Source organism: Calonectris borealis, chromosome 4, assembly GCF_964195595.1.
Source record: "Calonectris borealis chromosome 4, bCalBor7.hap1.2, whole genome shotgun sequence".
NCBI lineage: Eukaryota > Metazoa > Chordata > Aves > Procellariiformes > Procellariidae > Calonectris > Calonectris borealis.
The window spans coordinates 72,302,715-72,326,497 of NC_134315.1; the positions used below are offsets into that span (position 1 = coordinate 72,302,715).

The 23,783-nt window shown below is 42.1% G+C and overlaps 1 protein-coding gene across 1 annotated transcript in view; it reads left to right on the forward strand.

The window, feature by feature from the left end:
• SLC7A11 (solute carrier family 7 member 11) overlaps positions 1-23,783 on the forward strand; it is a 60,089-nt gene that overhangs the window by 30,770 nt on the left and 5,536 nt on the right. The window contains exons 7-11 of the mRNA XM_075150139.1: positions 15,043-15,166; positions 16,358-16,461; positions 16,963-17,059; positions 20,030-20,179; positions 21,880-22,057. Of these exons, the coding sequence (XP_075006240.1) occupies positions 15,043-15,166; positions 16,358-16,461; positions 16,963-17,059; positions 20,030-20,179; positions 21,880-22,057 (653 nt within the window). The remainder of the gene's footprint in view (positions 1-15,042; positions 15,167-16,357; positions 16,462-16,962; positions 17,060-20,029; positions 20,180-21,879; positions 22,058-23,783) is intronic.

Below are 23,783 nucleotides of genomic sequence, written 5' to 3' on the forward strand. Positions count from 1 at the left end.
CCTTGATCATTAATTAAGACAATAAGGGTGTCTCATAAAATTATAGTTGAGGAGACTAATAATTCACTATCGAATGAAGAAAGGCAAGGTCATTTGTACAATTACCTGTTCTAACATTTATATTCCTTGTATAAAATGCTCCTACTCACACAAAAGTTGAGCTGATGGCCATGGAAATATTCAGGACTAGGAAATGCAGATTTCCTACCTTCCTACCTTCCTTTGAGGGAATACTAAAAAAAAAAAGTGTAGTTGCCTTTTTCTACCTATTGGTTCTGTTTGATTTTTGTAGTATGATTTATTATTTCATGCAGTCAAAATTAACTTATAGCACATGCCTGGCACGGGTGTTTAAGGAAGAGTGAGTGGAAAAATGGAAGAACAAAAATGAATGCTGTAGATGCAGGGTTAGAATCAGTATTGCTGTGCTGGGTTTTAGCTGTGGATATGTGTATTGAAATTAATAGTGCTATCACTGTTCTTTTTCTCCTAATTGTCTGATAATAGGATCTGGTTCCAATTCCTTTTATGTCTCAAGAATGTAATAAAGATATTGCAAAGATCTTAGCATAGAAATCAGGAAGGTCGTCAGCTACCTGAAAAATCAAAGATCTTCAGCAAACGTAGCTGGAGGATGGAAGGAGAAAGAGAGGGGAAAAGATAAATTGCAAAGGCAGAGGCCATAATACCAGGCTGATATATGCCAGGACACAGTAGTGCTCTGTTCCTGTGCTGCTAGGCGGGAGGAGGGTAAGGCAGGACGGGGGGGCAGGCTGCCTGCCCGGTGGTCTCCCCGCTAAGACAGCATCTACGTTCAGGCAACAATTCCAAAGCCATTGCTGTGATATGTTTGTTCCTGTTTACGCGGACTCTGTGGTTTAAGAGAAAAGGCCCAACTCGAAATGAAAAGGACTGAAGGAAATCTCTCAGAATTCTGGAAACAGTCAAAACTTTTTGAAGATTCCTTGTAGTTCTGAAAATGCAGGATTGGGGCAGGCTCCTGCCGAAGGAAAGGTGTCGGCTGGAGGGGGGGGATGAGTGGACAAGCAGGTGCGTGGGCTGCCGTGATGTATGGCCTTAGCTTTTCTGATCCAAGACTAGTGGAGAAAGGGGGTCTGGGCTAATCTCTTCTGCAGGGGATGAGGATACTTCAACATTTTCATTTTTAGCAGCGGCTGCCGTTGTCAATTTAATGCTGATGATGTAAGGTGTCGTGACCGGGTATGGGTGAAGTTATTGCCCGCAGCATACATGGAAAAGGCAAACATCTACACGGAAGTGGACACTTAAGAGGCAAACCTTCAACCAGGTTTCTCATCCTCTGCCAAGCCCGTGGCACCTCTTTAGAGGAAGCAAAGTTCAGAGAACTGGGCTGGAGCTTCCTGCCCTCCCTCCTCCTCCCCAGCGGTGGAGGTGTCTCCCCGGGGTGCCGAGCACCCCGCAGGTTTGTGGGAGCTGGCTGGCTGGCGCGGAGAGTCTCGCAGCACCGCTGGCTCCGAGTTTCACAGAGCTTTGGTGGCGTCGAGGCGTAAGGGTTGGGCTCGGGCTGGCGGCCGCCCCAGCTGTCTCTGCGGTGGCTGTTTTGTTTGCCTGGCGCAGCGTCACATCGCTGCGGAGCGAGTCGCTCCTTTCCAGCCCCGGTGGCTCAGTTTGCTGATGCGATGACCTGCCGAGTGCAAGGTGTCTTTGCTTTCCTTTTTTTTTTTGTTTTTTTTTTGCTTTTTTTGTTTGTTTATGTGAATCATTGTTACTGTGTATCAGCCCTGCTAAGGAAGTAAAACAAACGTTTATTCACAGTGTCCCCTGGGTAGCTGGCAAAATCCTGATCTGCTTTACCAGCAGGCTAACGTAATGTAACAGCAAAACAACGTAACCTTTGAAGTTCCCACTGCCCTGCGTTTTCCTTCATTTTCACCACCTGAAATACATGTAAGACTATTTCAACATCTATTTCTCTTGCACTGAGGGACATAGCAGTGCCTGTACAGAAGGGTGACAGTATCCTTTTTATGGGAACCCTGAGCTGCTCAGCAGAATATTCATTGCAGGAATAAAAATCTCTTGTAAGACTGATGTACCGCTAAAGCTCCAGAGCTGTAAAACATCCTGTATTTTACTGGAGAGATCATGGGTCTCTCGGGGCTAAGCTAGCTCTTCTCTTGGCTGCAGTGAAGGTCTCAGGCTCCCATTAGACATTTTCATGCTTTTTCGGTGGTTCATGAGCAGGTGGCCTGACTGAATTTACTGGAAAAGAGGTGAGACAGCAGTGCATTAGTGGCAGATAGAAAAGTGAGTGAACTCACCAGATCAGTTACAACCAGATGAGGCAAAAAAAAAAAATTGTCCAAACAGGGATCAGATAAAGCCGTATCTGTACACTTGCAACGTCAGCCACGGCACTGAGCCCTTCATGCCAAACATACCGGGCCAAATCAGCAAACATTTTGTCTACGTAAGAATTACTGGCTTGAGAAGCAGTTTTTCATTTAGCTATGATGTATTGCCTCTTTGTATGCTAATGCAATGCCTGAAAACCCTGATTGCGCTCAGCTGATAACGGCTATCAGCCTATGCTTTGGGCTAACAGCTGGGTAAGGTGACAAAGTGTGTGTCCAGGGGAGGGGGTTCAGAGCCTGCCTTTTGATACAGAGCACAGTCACTGCGGCTCCCACTCCCTGTAAAACCCCGCAGAAGCCAAGAAATTCCTTAGGAAATTGCACAGGTGTAGAGCAGTCCTTGCTCATGGGTACTGTCAGTGTCGGTTACATCCTGTGCACAGAAAAAAAGGGGAATCTCACAGCCATTTTTCCTGTTTTTTGTAAAAGCAAGCCAACACCCACTACCTGTGGATAGCTATATATGGCTAGTTTAATTCACAGTGTGATGTTCTGATCTGTACCATGGTGCATCCTTTCCTGGCTGCAGAAGATGAGCCTCTTTGTGACCCTTTTGTTTCCTTTTCGCTTTAATGCTGAGCCTCAAAAATGACAAAGTGCCGCGTGCGAAGCCAGCGTTAGGTGAGCGCGGTGTTATACCAGAAGCTGTAGCGGCGTCTTGCATGCCATTAACAGTAACCTTTTATCAGAGCACCATCTAAAACTTCTATAGGCTGATGCTGGCAACTGACAGAGAAAGTGAGATAGCATTTTTTACTGGTATAAAATACAAAATGGGAGAATAAACTGCAAATAAAGGAATGGACTACTAAAATTGCAAAGATAGTATGTTCTTTATTGTACTCATGTGCATCAGATGGGAGTTTTATAACTGCACAAACAGTTATTAACACGTGCCATATCATGAAGAGTACTTACCCTTTAGAACAGCATGGTCAAAATATCAATAGCGATGGTATTATCATACACAAGAAAAGGAATATATTCCACTTGGTTCAGCTAGCAGAAAAACTTAGTCAACTTTGACACAGTCTTTTTGCATGAGACATTCAATGGGTTTGTCTTATTTGATTGTTCAACTTTAATAAATAGTGAAGTTCCTGACTTGTATTTAAGATATGTAATAGTCGTATCAAAACAAGACAATTTGGCTTTGTGCATCTTTCCTATAGATGAGCATATCCCTCTCCGTGTGATCGCAGAATTTCCATCAGAGGCGGCTGTAGGTTCTTCTTAGCCAGTGAGTGCTCAGGTTCCTATTCCCCTGCACACCCCTTCCCTACGTGGTAGCTGTTTTATGTGTGTGCTTACGGGTTTACTGATGTTCTGGAAGCGGGTCGCGTACAGTGTAGCATATACTTTGATATTTGGCTGTGAGTGTGGTGCAATTTTAAATACACAGTGACAGTGATATTTTGTTTAAGAAAAGAATATTGTTAACTAACAAGCCATAAGGGTTTTCAATCATTTAAATTACTGTACAGCCTATATCCATGAACTGTGAACTAAGAGGATTTATAAGATTTTAGTGGCTCCAGAGAAGCTGTGAAGTGAATAATCTGCATTTTACAAGTTGCACTGCTGTGGTCTATTATGTCAGTCCTCATTCACTTGTAACACTTGCTGTTGAGCAAGTACTGTTATTTGCATCTTCACCTTGTCATTATGTTTTGTTCATTGCAAAAAAATGGACTACATAATAACAGTATTTAATTTTTTGAAGTATGATGGAATGAAATGTCCCTTAGAAGAGTAGTTTTGATATCATCATTTGAAAAGATCTAACAGAAATGGAGAGACCTCCTCTACAGATCATGAGAATGGATAGTGAACAGGGAGCACTCTAGTCTGACAAGGGGTTTAACTTATGTGTGGGGTTATTTTAGAGAAAAGAATTAGATTTATCCTACAGTGAAGGAATGACAGGCGCTTCTATTTTTTCATATCTGTTTATTACAGGAAAAAAAACAGCTGCTAAGCAAACCCAGATAAAAGTAAAGATTTATCCACAAAAAGCATAAATGACCATGAAATTCTTTCTCCTTGGGCAAAACTTCATCGGAGGATGAGCTTCTTGTGGGTCTAGGGACAAAATATTTCTATAGATGTGAAAAATAAACAGAACCACTTTAGGATTCGTGCTTGGTGCTTGTGAAGGCCATGAGGAGAGTCTTTTTCTTAGTTGCAGGCTATCCCAGACGCAACTGTAGGCCACCTGGGCATGGTATTGACCGTTGTCAGAGTCAGGATGTTCCTAGAGGAACTGCCCTGAAGCGTAATGAATTACATATTTTCTCTGCTCCTAAGAAAATAATTTCCCCCACAGTGGCTGAAATCCTGCCATCTGCTTTGTGCTTATTTTGGTTATTTTGGTTACTGAAACAAGCCTTGCAAGCACTTTTGCTAAACTAAACCATAAATTTGTCCTGTTCCCCAGAGCTGGTGTTTTCTCTAGGCTGACTTTCAGGTGCAGATGTCGGGGAGGCTGGTACTGGGCAGTGTGCTATGGAGCGCCAGGATGTAGGGCTCTTTGATGGCACCAGTACACGTTTTTTCATAGGTTGATTTTGAGTCAGAATAAGGGGCAGTGCAGTAAGTTCTGTGTAAACCATCATCATCACTTTCATTTTAAGATCTTAGCGCGGAAGAGTAGCGCATCATTGACAGAGGGTACACTGAACAGTGTGCAATTGCAAAGATGAGTCAGCCCTAAAATCCTAAGTCTCATTGACCATACTGTCCAAGATCATTGAAAAAGATTAATAAATTTGTCTGGTTTATGTCGCTATCCAAACTGGAAGGAACTTGATTTGCAGAAGGGTTTCAGTACTAACTATCTAAGGGTTTAAGATTTCTCAGCTTGGGCACAGAAAAAGGAAAATCCAGCCTTACTGGTGATTTTGAAAATTGTCTATATTTATCTTCGTGACATCACTTCTTAAAATAAAAAAGGATATGCTCTTCTCCTATGCATGTGATTGTAGTTTAAGGATTACGAAGTTTTAGCAAGAGAGGATTTCAGCTTACCGATATTTCCTTTCTCAAAGCACTGAAGGTAATAAAATAGAAAAAGTTGATATTTCCGTTTGAACTCCATTCAAGCGCGTCCAGTTACTGCACGCTACAAAGGCATATTTCAGCTCACACTTGGAGTTTTCTGGATTTCTTTTCTGTGTCAGAACTTAGTCATTTCTTACGGAGTTATTTCAGTGTGCTATATGGGCTGTCCCACATCTGTAGCCAGTCTGCCAGGCTGTCCTTAGCAAGAGCCTCATCTCCTTCCTTTCTGCGGAGAAAACTCTTTATCTGCCGGACAGCCCCCTTCATGGCAGTGCAGTATTGTTAAGACATCTCCTTTTAATTTCATTTAAACCCTTTTATATCTTTTAAAATGCTAATGCTTCAAGGCACCCGCAGTTACCATTTTTCTCATTTTGAATTCCTTCAGAAGAAGAGCCTTTCCTGGTAAATGATATTTCAGTTTCCATGGTGCTCCTTATTATGAGTAGCTGCTCTTTTCATCATTGAATAGTGCAATTTTCATTCATGCCGAAATATCAATGGTAACATACAGCAGCAAATTGTTCCTTTATGATCCTTGGCATTGTGGAAACTCTCCTGCTCAAAATTAAATGTCAAAGAATTTAACGAGTATGAAAAATCTGACTCCTTTTATGCACACACACACACACACACGCACACACGCTCCTCCCTCCACCCCTCTATGCACCTAAGCATTTGTCTTCCCTTGTTACCATAAGAAGTCATTAATATGCTACCAGCGATGCTTCCTAAAAAGTTCAGCTGCGGGGCCGAGGGGGTGGCGTTCCCTCCTGTACCCTCCGCCGGAGCTGAACGAGGTGTTTTGTATTCAGGCTGCTTGTTCCCAGGCTCTGAACTTGAGCGACTCGTTTTGGGAATGATAGCAGCCTCGCCAGCCTGCTCCCTTGCATTACTCAAAGTGTTGCTTTGCCATTTGCCGTGCCATAAATCAGAAACATATGTCCTCAGTGTAGACAATAGAAATACATACAGATTAAAGCAGGGCTCCGCTTCCACCCCAACCCTGCTGCCTGCAGATGCTCGGGTACCTGCAGTAGTATGGGAAAGGTGCTGCGACAGGCAGCACGGTTTTTAGTGGGATTCCTTTTGTAACCACCATAATCTCTTTCCCTGGCCGTGACATTATTATCATGTGGTAGCCGCTATCTGCTGGCTTAGGTTTCCCAGCTCTGAGGCCTGATCTGCTCATTTCCCACCTCAGGTTCCCTTGTTTATTCTGCTAAATATTCCCCCCGACTACTGCCAGTGCTCTGCTGACTGCTGTCTTTGTGCTTCGTGGGAAAGTGGGCATGCAGGACGGCAGCCCTGCCTGCTTGTTAGTCTGCAGGGAACTTCAGGAGACTCCCTCTTTCCTACGAAAAGTGACTCTGCTTGGGGAAAGTAGACCCTGTTCATAAATCAGGTGTTCAGGGAATTAATAATTTCAAATTTCCAGGAGAGCCTCCTGTAATAAATAAAACGACTTTTAATACGCAATTACATCACACCCTTCTTTTTACATTTTAATTCCGGCGGTGAGGTTCGTGTCTGTGCGGAGCAGTTAGGAGGAAGTTAGACCTGTGATCCCGTGCTAGATCAGGCAGCTTGGAGGAGGTGCTTGGAATCGCGCCTCTGCCCCACTCCCCTTCATTTCCATACGTGAGCTTGGTAGGCGGGTGTTTTGTTTTTACAGCCCCATGTCAGGTTTGTAGTTATAGCTTCCTTGCCTCCAAGCAAGCACCGTGATTTACTATTGCTTCTCACCATAATCTACGCTACTGGCAGCGCTGTAAGCACTTCCAGCGAATAGGTCTCGGAAGAAAATAAAATGCTGGAGCTTGTGAAAGAGCAGAGGTGCCCCTTTCATCTCCTGGTTGAGTGGGAGCTAGGCAATAAAAGTCAAATCTGAGTTTTTGCAATTCTGGTGGAAGAGGTCACAAACTTCCTAGAGTACATGAAAGTTTCCCACAAATGAAAAAAAGGGAGGATGTCAAAACGCTGATGTTAGGTAGAAGCATGGAAGTCATTCATCAAACCCGGGAGCAACAATATATTTGTATTTGAATCCTCTGAATTTAGACTATGCTGCTTTTTAAAAAGCAAGCTTTTGTGAGCATGGCAGACTCTGTTTTAATTACAGGTCCAACCTAAACCACACCTTAATTGCAATACCCTAGATAAAGGAGCATCTTCATCCAAGCATCTTCACTGTAATTTTAGGTTCTGAAATGCTAAATGACGACCCTTTACTAGAGGTCCTGCTCTGCTGCTGCCCACATTTCCAGGCACCTGACTCTTCTCCAGTTAAGCCTCCCAGGCTCTTTGAGGACAAGCACACCTGAGTTTCCAGGGCAAGCCTAGCTCCATGCAGGGGTGGCTAGGCCTGACTATTACAAAGGGAAAGAAAAGCCAGCTTAGGTCCTTGGGACCTTTAAGTCCTCGGGAGGGCTGTGACTTGGGATCAAGTTACAGTGCAAGATAAAAGCCAGGTCTGATTACTCATACGTGTCTTGGAAACAGTCATAAGCTTTGTACAGTAAGTTTGCAAATGAGGTAAGGTGAAGATGTTGGGTACTGGTACTTGATGGACATATGGAAATGGTTTATCAAAGAGTTGATGGAGAAGTCACAGGGGATGATTTATATCTTATGTTCCAAGTCTGTGTTCCATTTCTTTTTTTAAAGAGATATTTTTAAAAATTAAGCCCCCATTTTACTTGCATTTCCTATTATTTCAGCAGCTCTGTGTACTGCCTCTTGTGCTCGCTTTCTGGCTCCTAACAGTGCTCACGCGCTTGCTGCACAAGAAACGTGCATGCCTAAACAGAGACAGCGTGACTAATACTTAGTGTAGCAACCTGAAAAGTCCTTTGTGGATTTAGCTGTCATCTTTAATATCTGCTGTCTGGGCTTTTCTTTGGGAACGCCAGGAATGCTATCCACTCCATGTGAAAAGGTTCAGGGTCCTGCTTGAACGTGAGAGGTCTCTCTAGTTGGTAGTCCAAGTTGGAGGGGAATCCATTCTGCTCTTCAAAGAAAGGTGTTTCATGAAACAAATTTGACAAGTTAGGGCTTGGGCCGTGGCGTAAATGAATACGGAACTCTGGCGAAATCTGGCTTGCCAACCTGAGTCGGTACACGATGTGACCGCAGCCAGGTTCAAATCTCTATTAAAATAAAGCAAATCGCCTTGTAAGCGTAACAATTATCCTCAGTCTCTCCAGGGCTGTTGACAGATCTGCTTCTGCTTGGGACTTCAGCTGGGAGGGCTTGCCTAGAAGGAGATGTTATGGGGAACAGTGTTACCCTGTGCAGTTGGTACCTTTCTAGGTCTTAAGTTTTAGCCAAGAGAGTATTTATGCTAATGCACTTTTTAGGAAAGCCTGCTGGAAAGGGTATTGAAAAGATTTGAGAAGTTAATAAAATCTACTGCCCTTCCCAGCACGCTTGTAACGCAGTTTGACCCTTTAAAGTCAGTTGGTCATAGAAGAGCCCTTTTATGAACTGTAACCAATTATAAACCAAACCAATGAAGTCAAACACCAGGAAGAAAGCAAGTAATTAGGCACAGCAGAAGGTCTTTCCTTCTCTTGCTAGGTGATAGAAAGCAAGCAGGTTTTTAAATGCAGACTGCGGCCTGATTCTTCACTCTATTATCCCAGCGTCGTGCTGCTGTGTCTCTGCAGATGTCAGGGGTACAGAACCAATGCATCGAAATGGAGAAGGGAGCCCTTTAATGCTCGCTCCAGCAGTAACATCCGTGGAGCGTCTGGTGGCGTAAATGAGAGTGCAGCTTAATAACTAGTCTCTCCTTTTTTTTCGTTTCTCCCCTGGAAAATCACAAGCAAAAGAAGATGAAGAGAAGTCACGTAATTTAATAGTGTCTGAGCTGCAAGCCCGCAAACAGCAGCTCCGGTCTGGAACATAAGGCTGGAACATATTGGGAGGCAGTGAAGGGGGAGAAGCGATGATCTGCTGAGGAGAACCTTCGCTACAATAAACAAAATAATAATAGCTCGTTGCTAAAGTCAGTCATTTTTGAGACCCGTATTAGCATTTACAAATATGTGGATTCGAGAGGTGCTGTGATGATTCCCATCCCTTTTGCCTCTCTATTCCTGGCTTTGATTCTGTCCTGGGAGGTGGCCTCCTTTCAAGTTTTGCATCCTCCTTTTCTCCGAACAGATGGGTGAGATTGTAATTTTTTCAAACATTGACATGGTGAGAACCCTTTGATCCCTTCAGGCTGTCTTGTAGGCTGCTTTTCACATGAAAAACATGCATCAGACATAAGTAAGTTTATATCAAAACATACTGCTTTGCTGTCCAGGGTTCAGGATTGCCACAGCTCACAGAATGAACACCCGGGAATGGCGAGAGATATAGGTCGGGCTCTGGAACCTGACGCTTACTAAGCCAAGACTATTTGTCTTCTGGTCTTGCACCGAAGTCCTGGGAATACTAAATTACCAGGGCTCTCTTGCTGCTTTCTGTATTGTATTTGGTTATTTTTTCCAGTGTCAGGTTATTTGGATAAATTTGCACTTGTGACTTCTTCTGCCAAGCTTTGGCCCTATGGACAGTGCAATGGATGATTAGACTTTTTTAAGAGTGCCAAAATCTGGAAACAGTTCATTTGGAAAATTGCTTAACAGATTGCAAATGGTGAATAAATTATTGCATAAGGGAACTTTTGAAAAGGATCTTGAAACTCCTGTGGTGGTAAATTTTCAACTAAAGAAATATAGCATATACAGGCTCATGCTCACGAAAACCAAGCAAATCCTTGCCTGGAAACCAGGTGAAGGAATTAGGACTTTCCCTCTCTCCTTTTTTCCTTTTTTTTTTTTTTTTAATTTAAATGTAACAGAAACTATCTTTCACAATTTCCATAGCACAGTAAAGATGTGGTTTATCTCACCTAACTTTACCAGTAATTAATTGATTTGTTCAGACCTTCTTATTTATGTTTCTCGGCTGGATCCCACTGGAGCAGCTTTTTCCAGGATAGTCGACTCAGACTGAGCGTTTGTAAAACCTGGCTTTCAAATGGATGCAAGGAAATGATTTTGGCACGGCCTCTAAACAGCAAAGGATGTGGTGACAATGTGTTTCATACTTCTGAACTCAGCTGGCTCGGTGGGGCATATTTGACTGTGTGCTGCTTGTTTCGTAGAAAGAACAGCCCGCAGTGGTCACAGCTCTTAGCGCTCACTGTTTGTTGTTATAAAAGTTGTCATTAAGCTGGGATATGAGCTGTATACTTCTGGGAATGTTCCTCGCCTAATTTATTGACATTGTTGTTCTTATCCCCAGGTTCTAGCTCTGGCTTTCTTTTTCTTTTTCCCTATTTTTCTTGCCCCATGCCCCCTTTACTCGGTCTGCTCTGTGTTTTTCCTCTCAAAAATATTTGTAGGAGGTAGTGCAGTACCAGAGCAGATTATCAGAAGATCTATGATTCTGCAACACCAAAGGTCAAATCCAAAACCCAGTGGATATCCTGATTAACTGAACCCTGTGCCCTGGCTCCGGGGCCCTTTACAGGCTCTAGAAGGAGGAAATTTGTTTCCAAGCCATATACAGCATAGCTTGGCAATGCATTTCAGCCCTGTATAGCTGCAGGATGGACTAGCTGTGTTACTAAAGCTGAATTTCTCTGTGATGGGAGACTCCTCAGTGACTTTTTTTCTGGGAAGCACAAGGTAGATGTGCTCTTCGTTTAAGCTGTTGTGATTCTTCATTACAATTGCTTTGTATATAGAGCAGAAGGGGAAGATTTGGCTTTGAATAGTAGCTAGGGATAGGTAAATTAAAACGTGTGGAGATTCAATTCAGTTTCATCAGCATTCAGATGCTTAGAAGCTACCCTAATTATCTCTCATCTGATTTTATAAAGACTTTGTAAATTATATTGTCAATATTTTCCTTATTCAGTTTTCCTCAGATTTTTTTTTTTTCTTTTGATACAATTTTTCTTCAAAGTTCTGGGAGAAGAGATGAATATTGCAAAAGACTTTGCTGGCAGCGGCTTCCCCTTCTACCTGAGGAACACCCTGCTTGAATATCGTCTTGGCAGTAATGCAGGAGACACTTCTAAGTCATTGTATAGGTTTGGGGCTAATGTCAGCACCTGAAGGTCTACTCAGGAAAACAGCTGATTTGAAAATAGTTTTTCTTGATTTTGAAATCTGTTGAGATTTCACTCTGAGATGAAAGCACTGCCCTACAGTAACCAGTAGCCACTTCAATGAAAGTTGAAGTCCTGGGCCTGCTTTAAGTAGATAAAATATTGTATCTGAGCACACACAATGCTATGGTATTTAAGCCATTGGCCATTCTGAGGTCTTTACTGGTTGGATAAGATTTCTGTCTTGGTCTTAAGATTTTTTTTTTTTTCCTAAGAAATGTCATACTGAAATGGTCAAGTTTCCAACCAAAAGTTTTAGCTTCAATGAATCAAAGTCTTAAAGTGAAAAATATTTTTTTCTTGAATTTTCTGACTCCCTCTAGTCCAAAATTCTCAGCTGGCTGTGTGGCAGTTGTGAATTTGCATTATATCGGAAACATGGCTTATTGGTGTGCTGACACCCTGTGTTGTGTTTGATTCATAGGATGCAGAAGTGAAAAGGTGAAATCTGCATCGGTAGAGGCAATTTAACAGAGAATAGTACTTAGGTATGATTTTTCCTGATTTGGAGAGAAGATTTGGACGTCTAGGAGAATATCTAAAATAGAAGAAAATTGGTACAATGATCCTCCAAAGAAAGGAGGTAATCTTTAATTCCAATGGCATTACAGTTTTTATTCCAGTGCGGTGACTGTAGTTCATAGCAGAGAGTTTGATAATGGTATCCTGTTGCAAATTGGGAGCTGCCTCTTAAATTGGATGGATAGAAAAGATGCGATTAAAGCTCTCACTTAGTGGTTTTACATATAGTTTGTACCTGTCTGTCTGTGCTTTCAGACGATTCGAGGACCAAGTGTAAATCTGAACGGAGGTGTCAGTGAGAAACAAACCGTACTGTATTCCTCATTCCTGAAATCTTGAAACTGGCCTTTCATTTTTGTCTAAATCTGTCAGCGAAAGCAGTGCCTAATAAGCAGCACTTGGAGGGGCTGTGTGCGAACGTACGAGACAAAAGGAGTGCAATTGTTCCGCTCTGAAGACAAGGACTCGGGAGCTTAGAAGTCACAGCATCCCTTGTGCTGCTCCGGGCGTGAGCTATGATCTGCGGGCTTGTTAATGAATAGTGCTTGCTGGCTAGTTCTGGCTTGGTTTTGGGGGTTTTGTTCTTCTCCCGAGTTTTTTTTGTTGTTGTTGATATCACTATCCAACGGGGATAGGCAGGACCCGCAGTGCTAAGCAAACGGTCATGTTTGGAAGCATGATATTTTTTTTTTTTTCCCCCTGAGTTTTGAACTGCCATTTTGTTTTAGAGGCAATTAAACTGGGATTTAAATTAGAAGCAAATAGAGCAAGCAGGTGTTTGGTAAGAGTTAGAATGGACAAAGATGGTTTGTTAAGTTTAAGAATGCGGTCATTCAAATGGTATTTGTGAAAATAGTACAAATTTGCTATCTTTGGCTGGAAACGTTTTTTTAAGGTTGGAGTAAGTGCTGATTTATCCAATAGCTTGGTGGTTGAAGCATTCATCTATGATGCAGAAGTTATAATTAAAATCTCAGTTCTGAGAGGCTTTGAAACCCTACCTTGAATCAGATGCTAAGTGGATTGAATTCAGTTTACACCCAGGTCAGGTAAGAAGCTTAACCCAACTGGTTGCAAAATATCTGGCAACTGACCTACAAAAACCATTTTTTTGCACAGACATATTATCAACACACAGTTCTGCAGTATTTCTTGAGTAGTTTTCCCAGCAATACAGCACTTGTATTCTGGGCTGTTTGCTCTGGTCCTGGCCGTGGCCTTTTCCGTCACCAAGCAGATCCTACAAGCGGACCGACTCCCCTCCTTCCAGCTTCCTCACCTGAGACCACGTGCGTGAGGTAGCCGTGGGTTAATGCAGTATCATCGTGTCTGCCCGGATTTGGTGCTGCAATACGGCATAATCCTCTTACCGACCCGTGCGTCTGGGCTAATGACAGTATTTGACACCGTGGTTTCTAAGGCGGGCAAGATATGCAACAGCGATATTGTCCCGCTTGATTTATTTATTTAGTCTCAGTTTAGAGCTTCTTTTCAGCTCTATACAGGCATAGCGATGTCAAGGATTTCTTTGTGAAATAAGGACTGGTAGTGAAGAAGATCCTTAAATTCTGACCCAGCTGTGTTTCTTTGAGAAAAAAATCAGAAAATGAGGAATCTTTGTGTTGATTTTTAAAACACCTTTTCCTTTGAGGGAATTGCAGTAGTCCTTTAGGACTGTGCTTGTGGTCTCTTCTGGGACACCAGAATTCCTCATTCTGTCTCTCCTTTCTCCCACCTGATGGGGTGACCTTCACAACAAAGTTCTGTAAATGTGGCAACCTTTGCATGTCTTCAAAAGCAATCTTAATATTGACGGCTGGAGGGAACCGGCCATGAAGCAGGAGCTCCCAGCTCTCCTCAGAGGGAGCGCACGTACTGCGTCTTTCCAACTGCAGCTCTCAGCCTTGGAATTAAAAGACCAAACATTGGTTTCACATCTGAGTCTCTTCTTGGTGTGATGCAGATATCAAGCAATGATATCAAGCGGAGAGAGACTAGAGTAACACTTGAAGCATCTGTTTTTTGTTCCTAACTCAAACATTTGTCTGCAGTGTGGCTTCGGACAAATTTACTGTACCTCTGTTCCTTTTCTTTAAAATAGAAATAATTCTGCTTTTCTGCTTTGCTGACTGGGAGAACATATTATTTAAAAGTTCGGTGTTATTATGTATTTGTGTGTTATTGTTCTGTCTTTTAGCCAAGATGTCAGGGGTTTTGTACTGTTCTGTACTATTTGTGCTGTGTTAACAGTACAAATTTGTGCTGTACCTATTTCTGTGTCATATTCTGCCCTCATGTATTCCCTGAATGGTGAGCGAGATAACTGGGATATGGTAAGGTGTGTGAGGGAAGAATTGCACAGAGGAGGAGAGGGCAGAATTTCACATGCTAGACATTTTGGCATCCCGGGGAAGATGTCGAACCGCCTCCAGGTGGGCAGTCATTGGGTACCAGTAGGTATGTTGGAGATGCCGCTGTGATTGCTCTCCTGATAGACAGAGAGCTGAATCACCTGCGTCTGTCATCTGCCTTATTGCTGGTTCAAGCACCGATACCTGTTGCCTTCCTGTTGGGCTCAGCTTGAAAGTCAATACGGGTAGGCAGCTCAAATGGGCCATACTTCTCCTATGGGAAGCGTGGGGACCACAACCCCTTGACGTCCCCAAAGGACTCCTCCCTCAAATGGTTTCTCACCTCTTCATTATAAACCTATTTGCTTTGTCTAGATGGTTTTGTTTAGATGTGGGTTTTTTTACTGGTAGTTTCTAATTGTGATATTTTGGGATCACCAAATGTGCATTCGCCATCATTAGTGGCTTCTTCTCATGTTATTTGTTTCATGTTCAGGGAATAGCAACCAGATTGCAAAATAATGAGCTACCTTGTGTATTTCAGAAACATACCCCTCGCAATATGCATTTCAATGATTATCGTCACAGTTGGCTATGTGTTAACAAACGTGGCTTATTTCACTACAATCAGTGCTGGGGAATTGCTGCTTTCAAAAGCTGTAGCAGTGGTAAGTTACAGAAGAAAAATACAAAGCTATATCCCTGCTGCAGTTGTGTTTGTTGATATATGCTTATTTCCAGGGGAAAAAATCGGGGGGACACATCCAATAAGGCTTTTCTATGGCCCTTCTTTTACACCACCTATTAGCATCCCGGTGAACTTGGTCTGATTTTTGACTGACAAGTGGGATTGCACTTAAGGCCATCGATAGTGTTTGTAATGTAATGTTAGACCGTATTTATTGACCTGATATAACAAAGTCAATAGGACTTAAATTTTATAGCCAAGTACATGCTTGAAAAACTCTTTGCTAAATTGTAGGCCAAACTCCTGGGAAGCAGGAAACACAGATATTTGTGGAAGTGGGAGCTCTGAACTATTTTTTGTAGCAAGAAGCGGTAACGCTGTCTCTGCACAACGTGCATCCCAAGTACTTAGGAAGGGGGTTGCTGTGAATACTGGAGTTCATTTGGGAAGGAGTTGCAAGGCAACCTGGCTTGGAAATACTGCTTTGATTGTTCTTGCTGAGTTGTGGTGATGACACTGCTTTTTATATTTATGGTATCTGACTCGCAATGAGGAAATAAGAATTTCCGCTTACTTTCCAGTAGTGACACTGCCTGTGGCTATTTCAATTGGTGTGGCATTTAAAAAATGACCAAATTCTGTAACTCATGGGAGATTTAGAAACAAAACATTTTGCAAACCTGAAGAAAATTGTGCATGTCTCCTGTGGTGCCCAAAACTCCAATTAAGGCTCTTCTGGTAACCTGGAACAATAAAGTGTGAATGGATGGACTATACCACTGGGTAGCATCAGCTAAGTAAAATGAAGGCTGTAGGGAAAAAAAAAAAATATTAGGTGTGCAGATCAGAGCTTGATCCATTCAGACTGGGTCTTCTTTTTTTGAGTCATAATGGTCTAAACTGACATAAATCAGGGCCTGATTCCACCTCCACAGCATCGCCTCAACTGGCGATCTTCCACGCGCAGTCAGGAGTAAGGGTGGGGACCTCATCTGCAGTAGCCTTGGTGTCACAAAAGAAGAGGTAACAAACGCACAGCACAACTTTCAGTGAGGGATGCAGAAAAGGGGCATAAGTAAAACTTACCATACTTCTTAATAATTTGTTAATAGAGTAAAATGACATTCATGTTTTAAGAAAAATCACTGTATGTTTCTCTCTCCTCCAACAGACCTTTGCCGAACGACTAATGGGAAACTTTTCTTTAGCTGTACCAGTATTTGTTGCTCTCTCCTGCTTTGGATCTATGAATGGCGGCATTTTTGCGGTCTCCAGGTGAGCGTTGCTAATATTGCTGGGGGTGAAGGGCATGGGATATACACTGAAAGTGAGGAAGCAAGAGGAAGGGAGGGTAGGATTCATTCCTTTAGCAGGAAATGAAAAAGGACTATAATGTTTACCAGGTGTGGGGCTTTTTCTCACTTTGTTCCTGTTGAATTTAGTATCTTATTGTTAAAACTCTTAGAATGGTTTGGAAATGGATCCCTCTGAGTGTAGCGCTTAATTAGGGGTTGCTTTGTTTCATGTGAAGGAGGGAAACTGGGGGGAAAATATTAACTAATTCCAAACACCGATCATAGTGCAAGATCAGGAGGGGATACGTTTTTTAGAGATGACTTTGATTTCTGCGTATGGGCTTCTCCTGCTAGTCTTTGCATTCAGAATACCTCAAACAAGCCTAAGAGGTGCCGCTGTGCTCTGTGACTTTCATGAGCCGCTTTGCCTAGTCACAGTAATGAGCACATTTAAAGTCTGTCCACATTTATTTCCCACCAGGATGTTCTTCGTTGCATCCCGCGAGGGTCACCTTCCGGAAATTCTCTCCATGATTCATGTCCGCAAGCACACTCCTCTGCCAGCTGTCATTGTTTTGGTAAATCATACAAACAAATGTTCCTGCACAAGAATTCATATTACAGGCTTGCTCTGGAGGATTCCAGCAGAATTTGGGCACTGTTTGAGTCTCATTTATTAACGTGTACGTGGGCTTTGGGCAGGGCAGAGGACAGTAAAGAGAGGAATGAGATTTGGGAGTTGTTCTTATTCTATCATCTCCTTGCTGTCTTGTCAGTAGCACTTGACTGCCTATCGCTGCAGCCTAATTCATGTCGTGTTGCCCTTTATTTCTAAGGACCTGCTAGTGATGAGCTAGTTCCCTTTCAGAGAAACAAATTCCAGTTAAACAAACAAACAAAAAAGGGATTCATTTAACTGAAAGTGCAGCTAAACAGCAGCATCTGGGAGCACCCTAAAGGCTCATTATACCACCTTATAGTGAAAAATGCAAACAATTATGCACTAAGATAATGGAAAGGGGAACCCTCAGCAGTGCAGTGTAGCGGTGATTAAAAAATGAGAGAATGTGTGCCTGGGCAATAGTCTGTGAATTGTCTAAGGAAAAACACCAGTATTATAGTGGAAATTCTATTACTGACTTCTAAAATAGCGGCAGAGCTAAATGTTGACCATGTGTTTGCATTGCGGACTAATTTGTATGGTACAATGTTAGGACAAAATGTCAAAATACCGACCGCAAACCTCAGTTTGCATAGTGCCAAGAAGATTTCCACTTAACTTGCAGACTTCATAACCGTGGGTGTTCAGCCCCTCTTTTGGGACCAATGACTGTAATGTATCTGGACAGACCTCTGCATCCGTGGGGAGTTCTAGCCACAGCAGATGTGTGTGCATCTATGAGTGTATGCTAGTAAGATCAGATTCTTGTATTGGAATTTAAATCCGTTTTTGCTATAGATGCCTATAAGCTCACTTCTGAAGTGCCAGCTGAAGTGCTGAATTTTATATGTGCACATACAACTGTAGGCATCCAAATTTTGAAAATTAGGCAATGTGATTGTGGTGAAAAGTTTGAATGGAATTCATTTTACATAAGCATTTACTTTGCATTTTATTTCTTTGGGCTGAAATAGTCATACCTTTTGGGTAAATTGCATTGACTGTTTTCTGTGGAATGAAATGCACAAGATGTATTAATATATTATTTTTTTTAAAAAGACGTTTTCTGGTCGTGTTACACCAGTGCATTGATTTCCTTTGAAAAAGTCAGATTCTCGTATGAAGATGGCTTCCCTTCAGAGATTGTAATTTTTTTTCTTACCTTATTGCAACTAGAGTAGTTGCAGGATATATTCTGCATCAATAGTCTGCATTTTAGCATTTTCCTATTTTATTTCTCCTGCCAAAGTCTACACACTGTAAGAAAGGAAAGAGCTCTTGAGGAGAAACTGAGAAAATGAGCATGTTCAGTGTTTGAGGCTTGTTAAATAAAAAAGCATTTTTAGGAATTAAGAAATCAATTTATGTATGTATGTCCTGGCATTTGATAGATACGTGTGTAGCAATTCCAAGAAATCGTGCAATCTGATTGTAACCCTACTTTATTTTTTTTTCTTGATAGCTTTCCTTCACTGTCCATGGCCCTTTCTTATCATGCTTATAACTGAGATTTTAAACTTTTAGGGGCTGAGTCTATATAGAAGAAATCTTGCCCAACATAATTCAGGGGTAAAATTTCCTTTGACCTTTACAGAGGAGGAGTTTGCTTAATATCTGTGTGTAGAGAACCAAGCCATGAGAGGTTGGAAGCCCGAGACCCATATTTGAAATATGGATCCTTCTGGTTCAAATCCATGCTGTCTTCACTGCTTCAAAAAAAAAAAAAAAAAAAAAAAAAGAAAGAAGAAGAGAGAGAGAGAGGCTGTGGGTCTAGATAATTAATACAAGTTAGTTTTCCTTACATAAAGATTTAGCCCAGTGTTCTACTGCACCTGCAGTTGATTTCACCTGTTGCCTCGTTATAAACCTGGAGAGGCTCTCACTGCCAGGATCCTCCCTCTTGCCGAACAGTAAGGGCCACGGTGGAGTTGACTCGTTCCTTCATCCCCGAAGGCAAGGACTGTGTTGCTGCGGGCATAGGGTGTCCCGTGGGGAGTGTGGACTATCCTGCAGAGTTGATCCAAGCTACAAATGTTCTCTTTTTGTCCAGAGATTACCCTGTAATAGATCCCTGTAGCCTACACTAATCATCTAACCCAAGGCGCAACGCTCTAGTCTATACATAAGCTTTTGCCTGCCTCACAGAAGCCTTGTATCTCAGAACAGCTTTTTAATGTGGAAATGTATTTATTCTAGTGTCCCCTCTCCTTCTTGCTCTTCAGTAGTCACCTGAGTGACAGCTAAATGCTTCTCTCTGCTTAGAAACGTTTGCATTTCCGATGTGCAATAAATCCATACCCTGCAAGCCTGAAAGGCATACTGCAATACAAGCTGCTGGTAACCCGGCGTGCCCAGCTGGCATCCCACGGTGTGTAGCTACCCTTTACCATGCCCGCTGTGCTCAGTTCCCCTGGTGCAGCCTGGGGGACAATAAGACTTTTTCCTTCCACAAGACACCTAGAAACTTCCGCTTTCACATGATCAGATGTGATCAAACTGCTCTTATCATTTACATCCGTGATGAGCGAGTAAAACTGCAGTGGGCTAATACATTTGTCAGGGCCCGTGAGAACGGTGCTCAAGCATTTTGGTGACGCAGTGGGCTGTGTGCCCGTGTATTTGTCTGCATCACAGGGGACAGATATGTGTTGATCACGTGTGGTCACCTGGGACAGGTATATATTGATCGAATGTGATCTCGGGGGACAGCTAGGTACCGATCACACACCTGATGGGCGCGGGAAAGGCAGAACCAACGTCTGTGGCCCTCAGGTGTCTCTGCAAAAGGCTGTGCTGCTTGTCCCCATGGAAAAATTTGACATTGCTGCTGTAAAATAATAGAGATCAATCCACTAAACCCCTCTTATGCTCTGAATTTCTTTTGCAGCATCCTCTCACAATGATAATGTTATTCAACGGGGATCTCTACAGCCTCCTGAATTTCCTCAGTTTTGCCAGGTGGCTTTTTATTGGACTAGTAGTTGCTGGGTTGATTTATCTCAGATATAAACGTCCTGATATGCCTCGTCCTTTCAAGGTAACCTCCGCTCTCTACTGTTTTACATGAATCATTTTCCCTCCTATCTATTGTGTAGTCAGACAGTAAAGGAGCATTTTCTGATGTAGAAAGCTAACCTCTTTTTTGAGAAAAACAGAGCGGGTAGAAAATAGTTTTTTGCACTGAAGGGGCTCCTTGTGTTTTCCTGCAAGCTCCCCAGCGCGGCCCCTGCTGCGTTCCCTTCTGAAAGATAATTCTTGGCTATTCCCTGGTGCCTGGGGGGCAGCGACTGAAGCTGCTGTGCCAAAGTGAAGGTGTTTGCTCAGTTTTGCCTGCCTGTCGCATTGAGGCAGCGTGATGCAAGCTGTGTGAAAATACCTCTAGTCCTGTCACATAGGGTTCAAACTGCAAATATTGGGGTTACATGTGCCAACCTGCTTTTCAGCCAGTCCTCTATTTAATGTCTCCTTTGATAAAGGCCTGAATAATTTTGCCACCGGAATTCATGTCAAGCGTAAGCATTAATATTAAACATTTATTTCATTGCCTATCCAACATCAAATATGCCAATTTGATGTTCAGATAAGTTGTTAGTGCTATTATTATGACACTTGGGACTTGCAATGGATTTGCAGTCATTGTGAACCCAGAAAGAAAATGCTAATAGTCTGGCCCATTGAAGAGTAGCTGTTTTGGCCTTGGTTCTGCTATTCTTCATGCTTATTTTAAGTAACATCTTACAAAGTTGTCCCATTGTGTATCTGGAAAGATAACGTCCATCGTGAAAAAAATGGAGGAATCTATCCCTATTTATATATTGCCAAGAAGCCTATTTTGTGAAGAACTAAGATTGTGTGCTGTTGCATTCTTGTAGGTATATCTGTAAGTAGGAAGGTCAACAGCACAACCTATTTTGCTTTGATTAAAAAAAAAAAATGCTTTGACAGTGTACAAAAGAGGAACGGTAATGCTTCAAGGCATGAAAGGAAGATAGTAATCTCCAAGGAATTCTCCAATTCTCCGTTACACCGAACATCTCATAAGCCATGCCTGTAGGCGTTTCCTTCAGAGAGGTGCTAACATAGTGATTGTAGTGGTGTTCTTGAAAATTGAGAGAATTAATTTGATATTGTTATTTTTTGTACTTTCAACAGTGACACTGATAATGCTATCAGTCATACAGTCAGAAAGTGCTTTTTCAGTAGCTATCAGTTGCCTAATGCTATCAAATATCTTTATCACTAGTCAAATTGGTGTTTAATTTGCTCTCTTCCTGCTAGATTTTGATTTTTACCTTAGGAAGAAAATCAATACGTTCTTAATAGTTTTAAAAGGTGACTTGAGCTCCTGATTGTGTCTTAAAATGTTTTTTAATAGGTAATTATCAAAGAGGAAATCTTTACTGTGTTAGTGCTGCTTACTTATCTACTGGGGGATTAGAGAAAGGACTTTCGCAATGTAACTTATTTACAGCCCTTACGTTTTAAAGGACGTAAAACACTGTAGTGTTTTAGTGTGTAATTAAAAGACTTCTATGGTACTCACCGCTTAGCACTCTGCATAGCTTCGTTTCTGCAGTCACTGACATTTTTTGTGCATGTTCTAGATACCCATGTTTCTCCAGAACTATCCTGTACTGCTGGGTTTTATCCAATTTACGTTTCATGGAACATTAAATGCCATTGTCATTCAATAACAAGGTCAATGTACAGTAATGGTTCTTTGTGGTTATGTTTCAGGTGCCTCTATTTATTCCAGCGTTGTTTTCCTTCACCTGCCTCTTCATGGTCGCACTGTCACTTTACTCTGATCCCGTGAATACAGGGATTGGGTTTGCAATAACCCTGACTGGAGTTCCTGCCTACTACCTCTTTATTGTATGGGACAAGAAGCCAAAGTGGTTCAGAAAGCTCCTAGGTAAGTCCCGGTGGGACTCCTCTCCTTCACACTGACTCCGGGAACTTCTCAGGGCTCCCCGTCTTGTGAAATCTTTCCGATCGATCCTCTCAGCTGCTCTGAGCTGGGGATGACAATGCAAGTTTCTTTTTGGCGCATTGCTCTGCCGGTTGCAATTAATGTCCGTTAACTAACGAGATAGTTTACAGCAAGCCTATTCTTCAGCTAGTGATTGACTTTAGATGACTGGATGCCTCTCCCCCTGCCCCCTTCTCCCCTCCCTCCCCTACAAACATCTGATTCCTTTTAAATCACCCATCTCCCTCCCCTGGCCGTTGGCCTACACTGACAGAGAAAGTATTTCACTCCTAGGAGAATCGGTTTGGAAACTTAAACATCACAGTTGTGATGACAGGATGGGTTCAGTGCTCCCTGCTGAGACCACAGGTCTGTGGAGTATTTGGAATGGCACAGGCTCCGTCGGCCTTGGTATGGGGATATTGTCCTTAGTGGCGTCTCCCAACAAAATGATAGCAAAATATACCGTGCCTGACACACCTCTGTGGAAATTGTTTCTGTGCTCCACGAAAAATGACTTCCGAGTGACTTGGCTGTAGTATTTCACACCTGAAATACACTGAGAATCATTTTTATACCATTTCTGAAAGTCTTTGAAAGCATTTGTGGGAGTTCTGATATGTTGGAGAAGGGTTATTTGGAGCATTTCAATTAGAAAGAAGTCAGTATCATTTATTACAGCTCTCCATTCTTCTCCTTTTTGTTACTGAACATGATAGGAAGTTTTCAGAATGGAGGTAATTTTCAAAACATGAAACAAGAATATAGGCAAAAGATTTGAGGAATGATGGATAATTTATTAAACAAAACTGAAAGAAAATCTCTTCTGCTGCAAAAGAAAAAATCAACTCGTGAAAGTTTTCAATTAAAAATAGTTTATTCGTATAGATGCTGAATCAAAAATGCATATTGTCTTCTGTGCTTCAGTCTTGAGGGATGATTTAAAATGAGCTGCTCACAATAAAAGAATGGGGTTTTTATATGTATGTTATTATACTATAACCTTTTATATGTATTTTCTCTATATAAATACAGGTTGTATAGTTATATCCTATCTACTGTAGAGTCTATGAATTGCCCTCTCAATTCATACTGGGACGTCCATTGACAACAGGGCAGAAAATATTTACAGGAAAAGATTTTAAGGCTAGCACAGTCTGGTCTTCTTCATTTTATATCCATAAAGTTATAAATTACTTGCAATGTCCCGGGAATGGGCAGAAAGCTCCAGTGCAAATGAAAACAGTTGTATGCAAAAAGACATTCTATTAAATGGTTGGTTTTTTGTCTGTTTGTAATTTCTCAGCCTTGACATTTGGGGACTAGGAAATTTTCCCTTATCAAGCTCAGGAGATTTTTGGCATTTTCTGTGAAGTCTCAGAGGTTTTGGAATACAGTTACTTGAATCTCTGGCCACAGGATGCCAGTGTTGAACTACATTACTTGAGTGAGAGGAAAAATATTCTCCTTAAGGTAGACTGGGTAGATGTGAAGCTTTTTCTGCCAGCTGTGACTATGGAGGTGAAGCTTTTCAGATAAAACAAAATTCTCCTCCTAGAAAGAAGGCCTGGAGCCTATGTAATACCTATGGATGGACACAGTGTACTGGCTCAGAGGGGAAAGCAGAGGGACACCAGTCAGTGGGTGAAACAGCTTGTTTGCTTTGTAA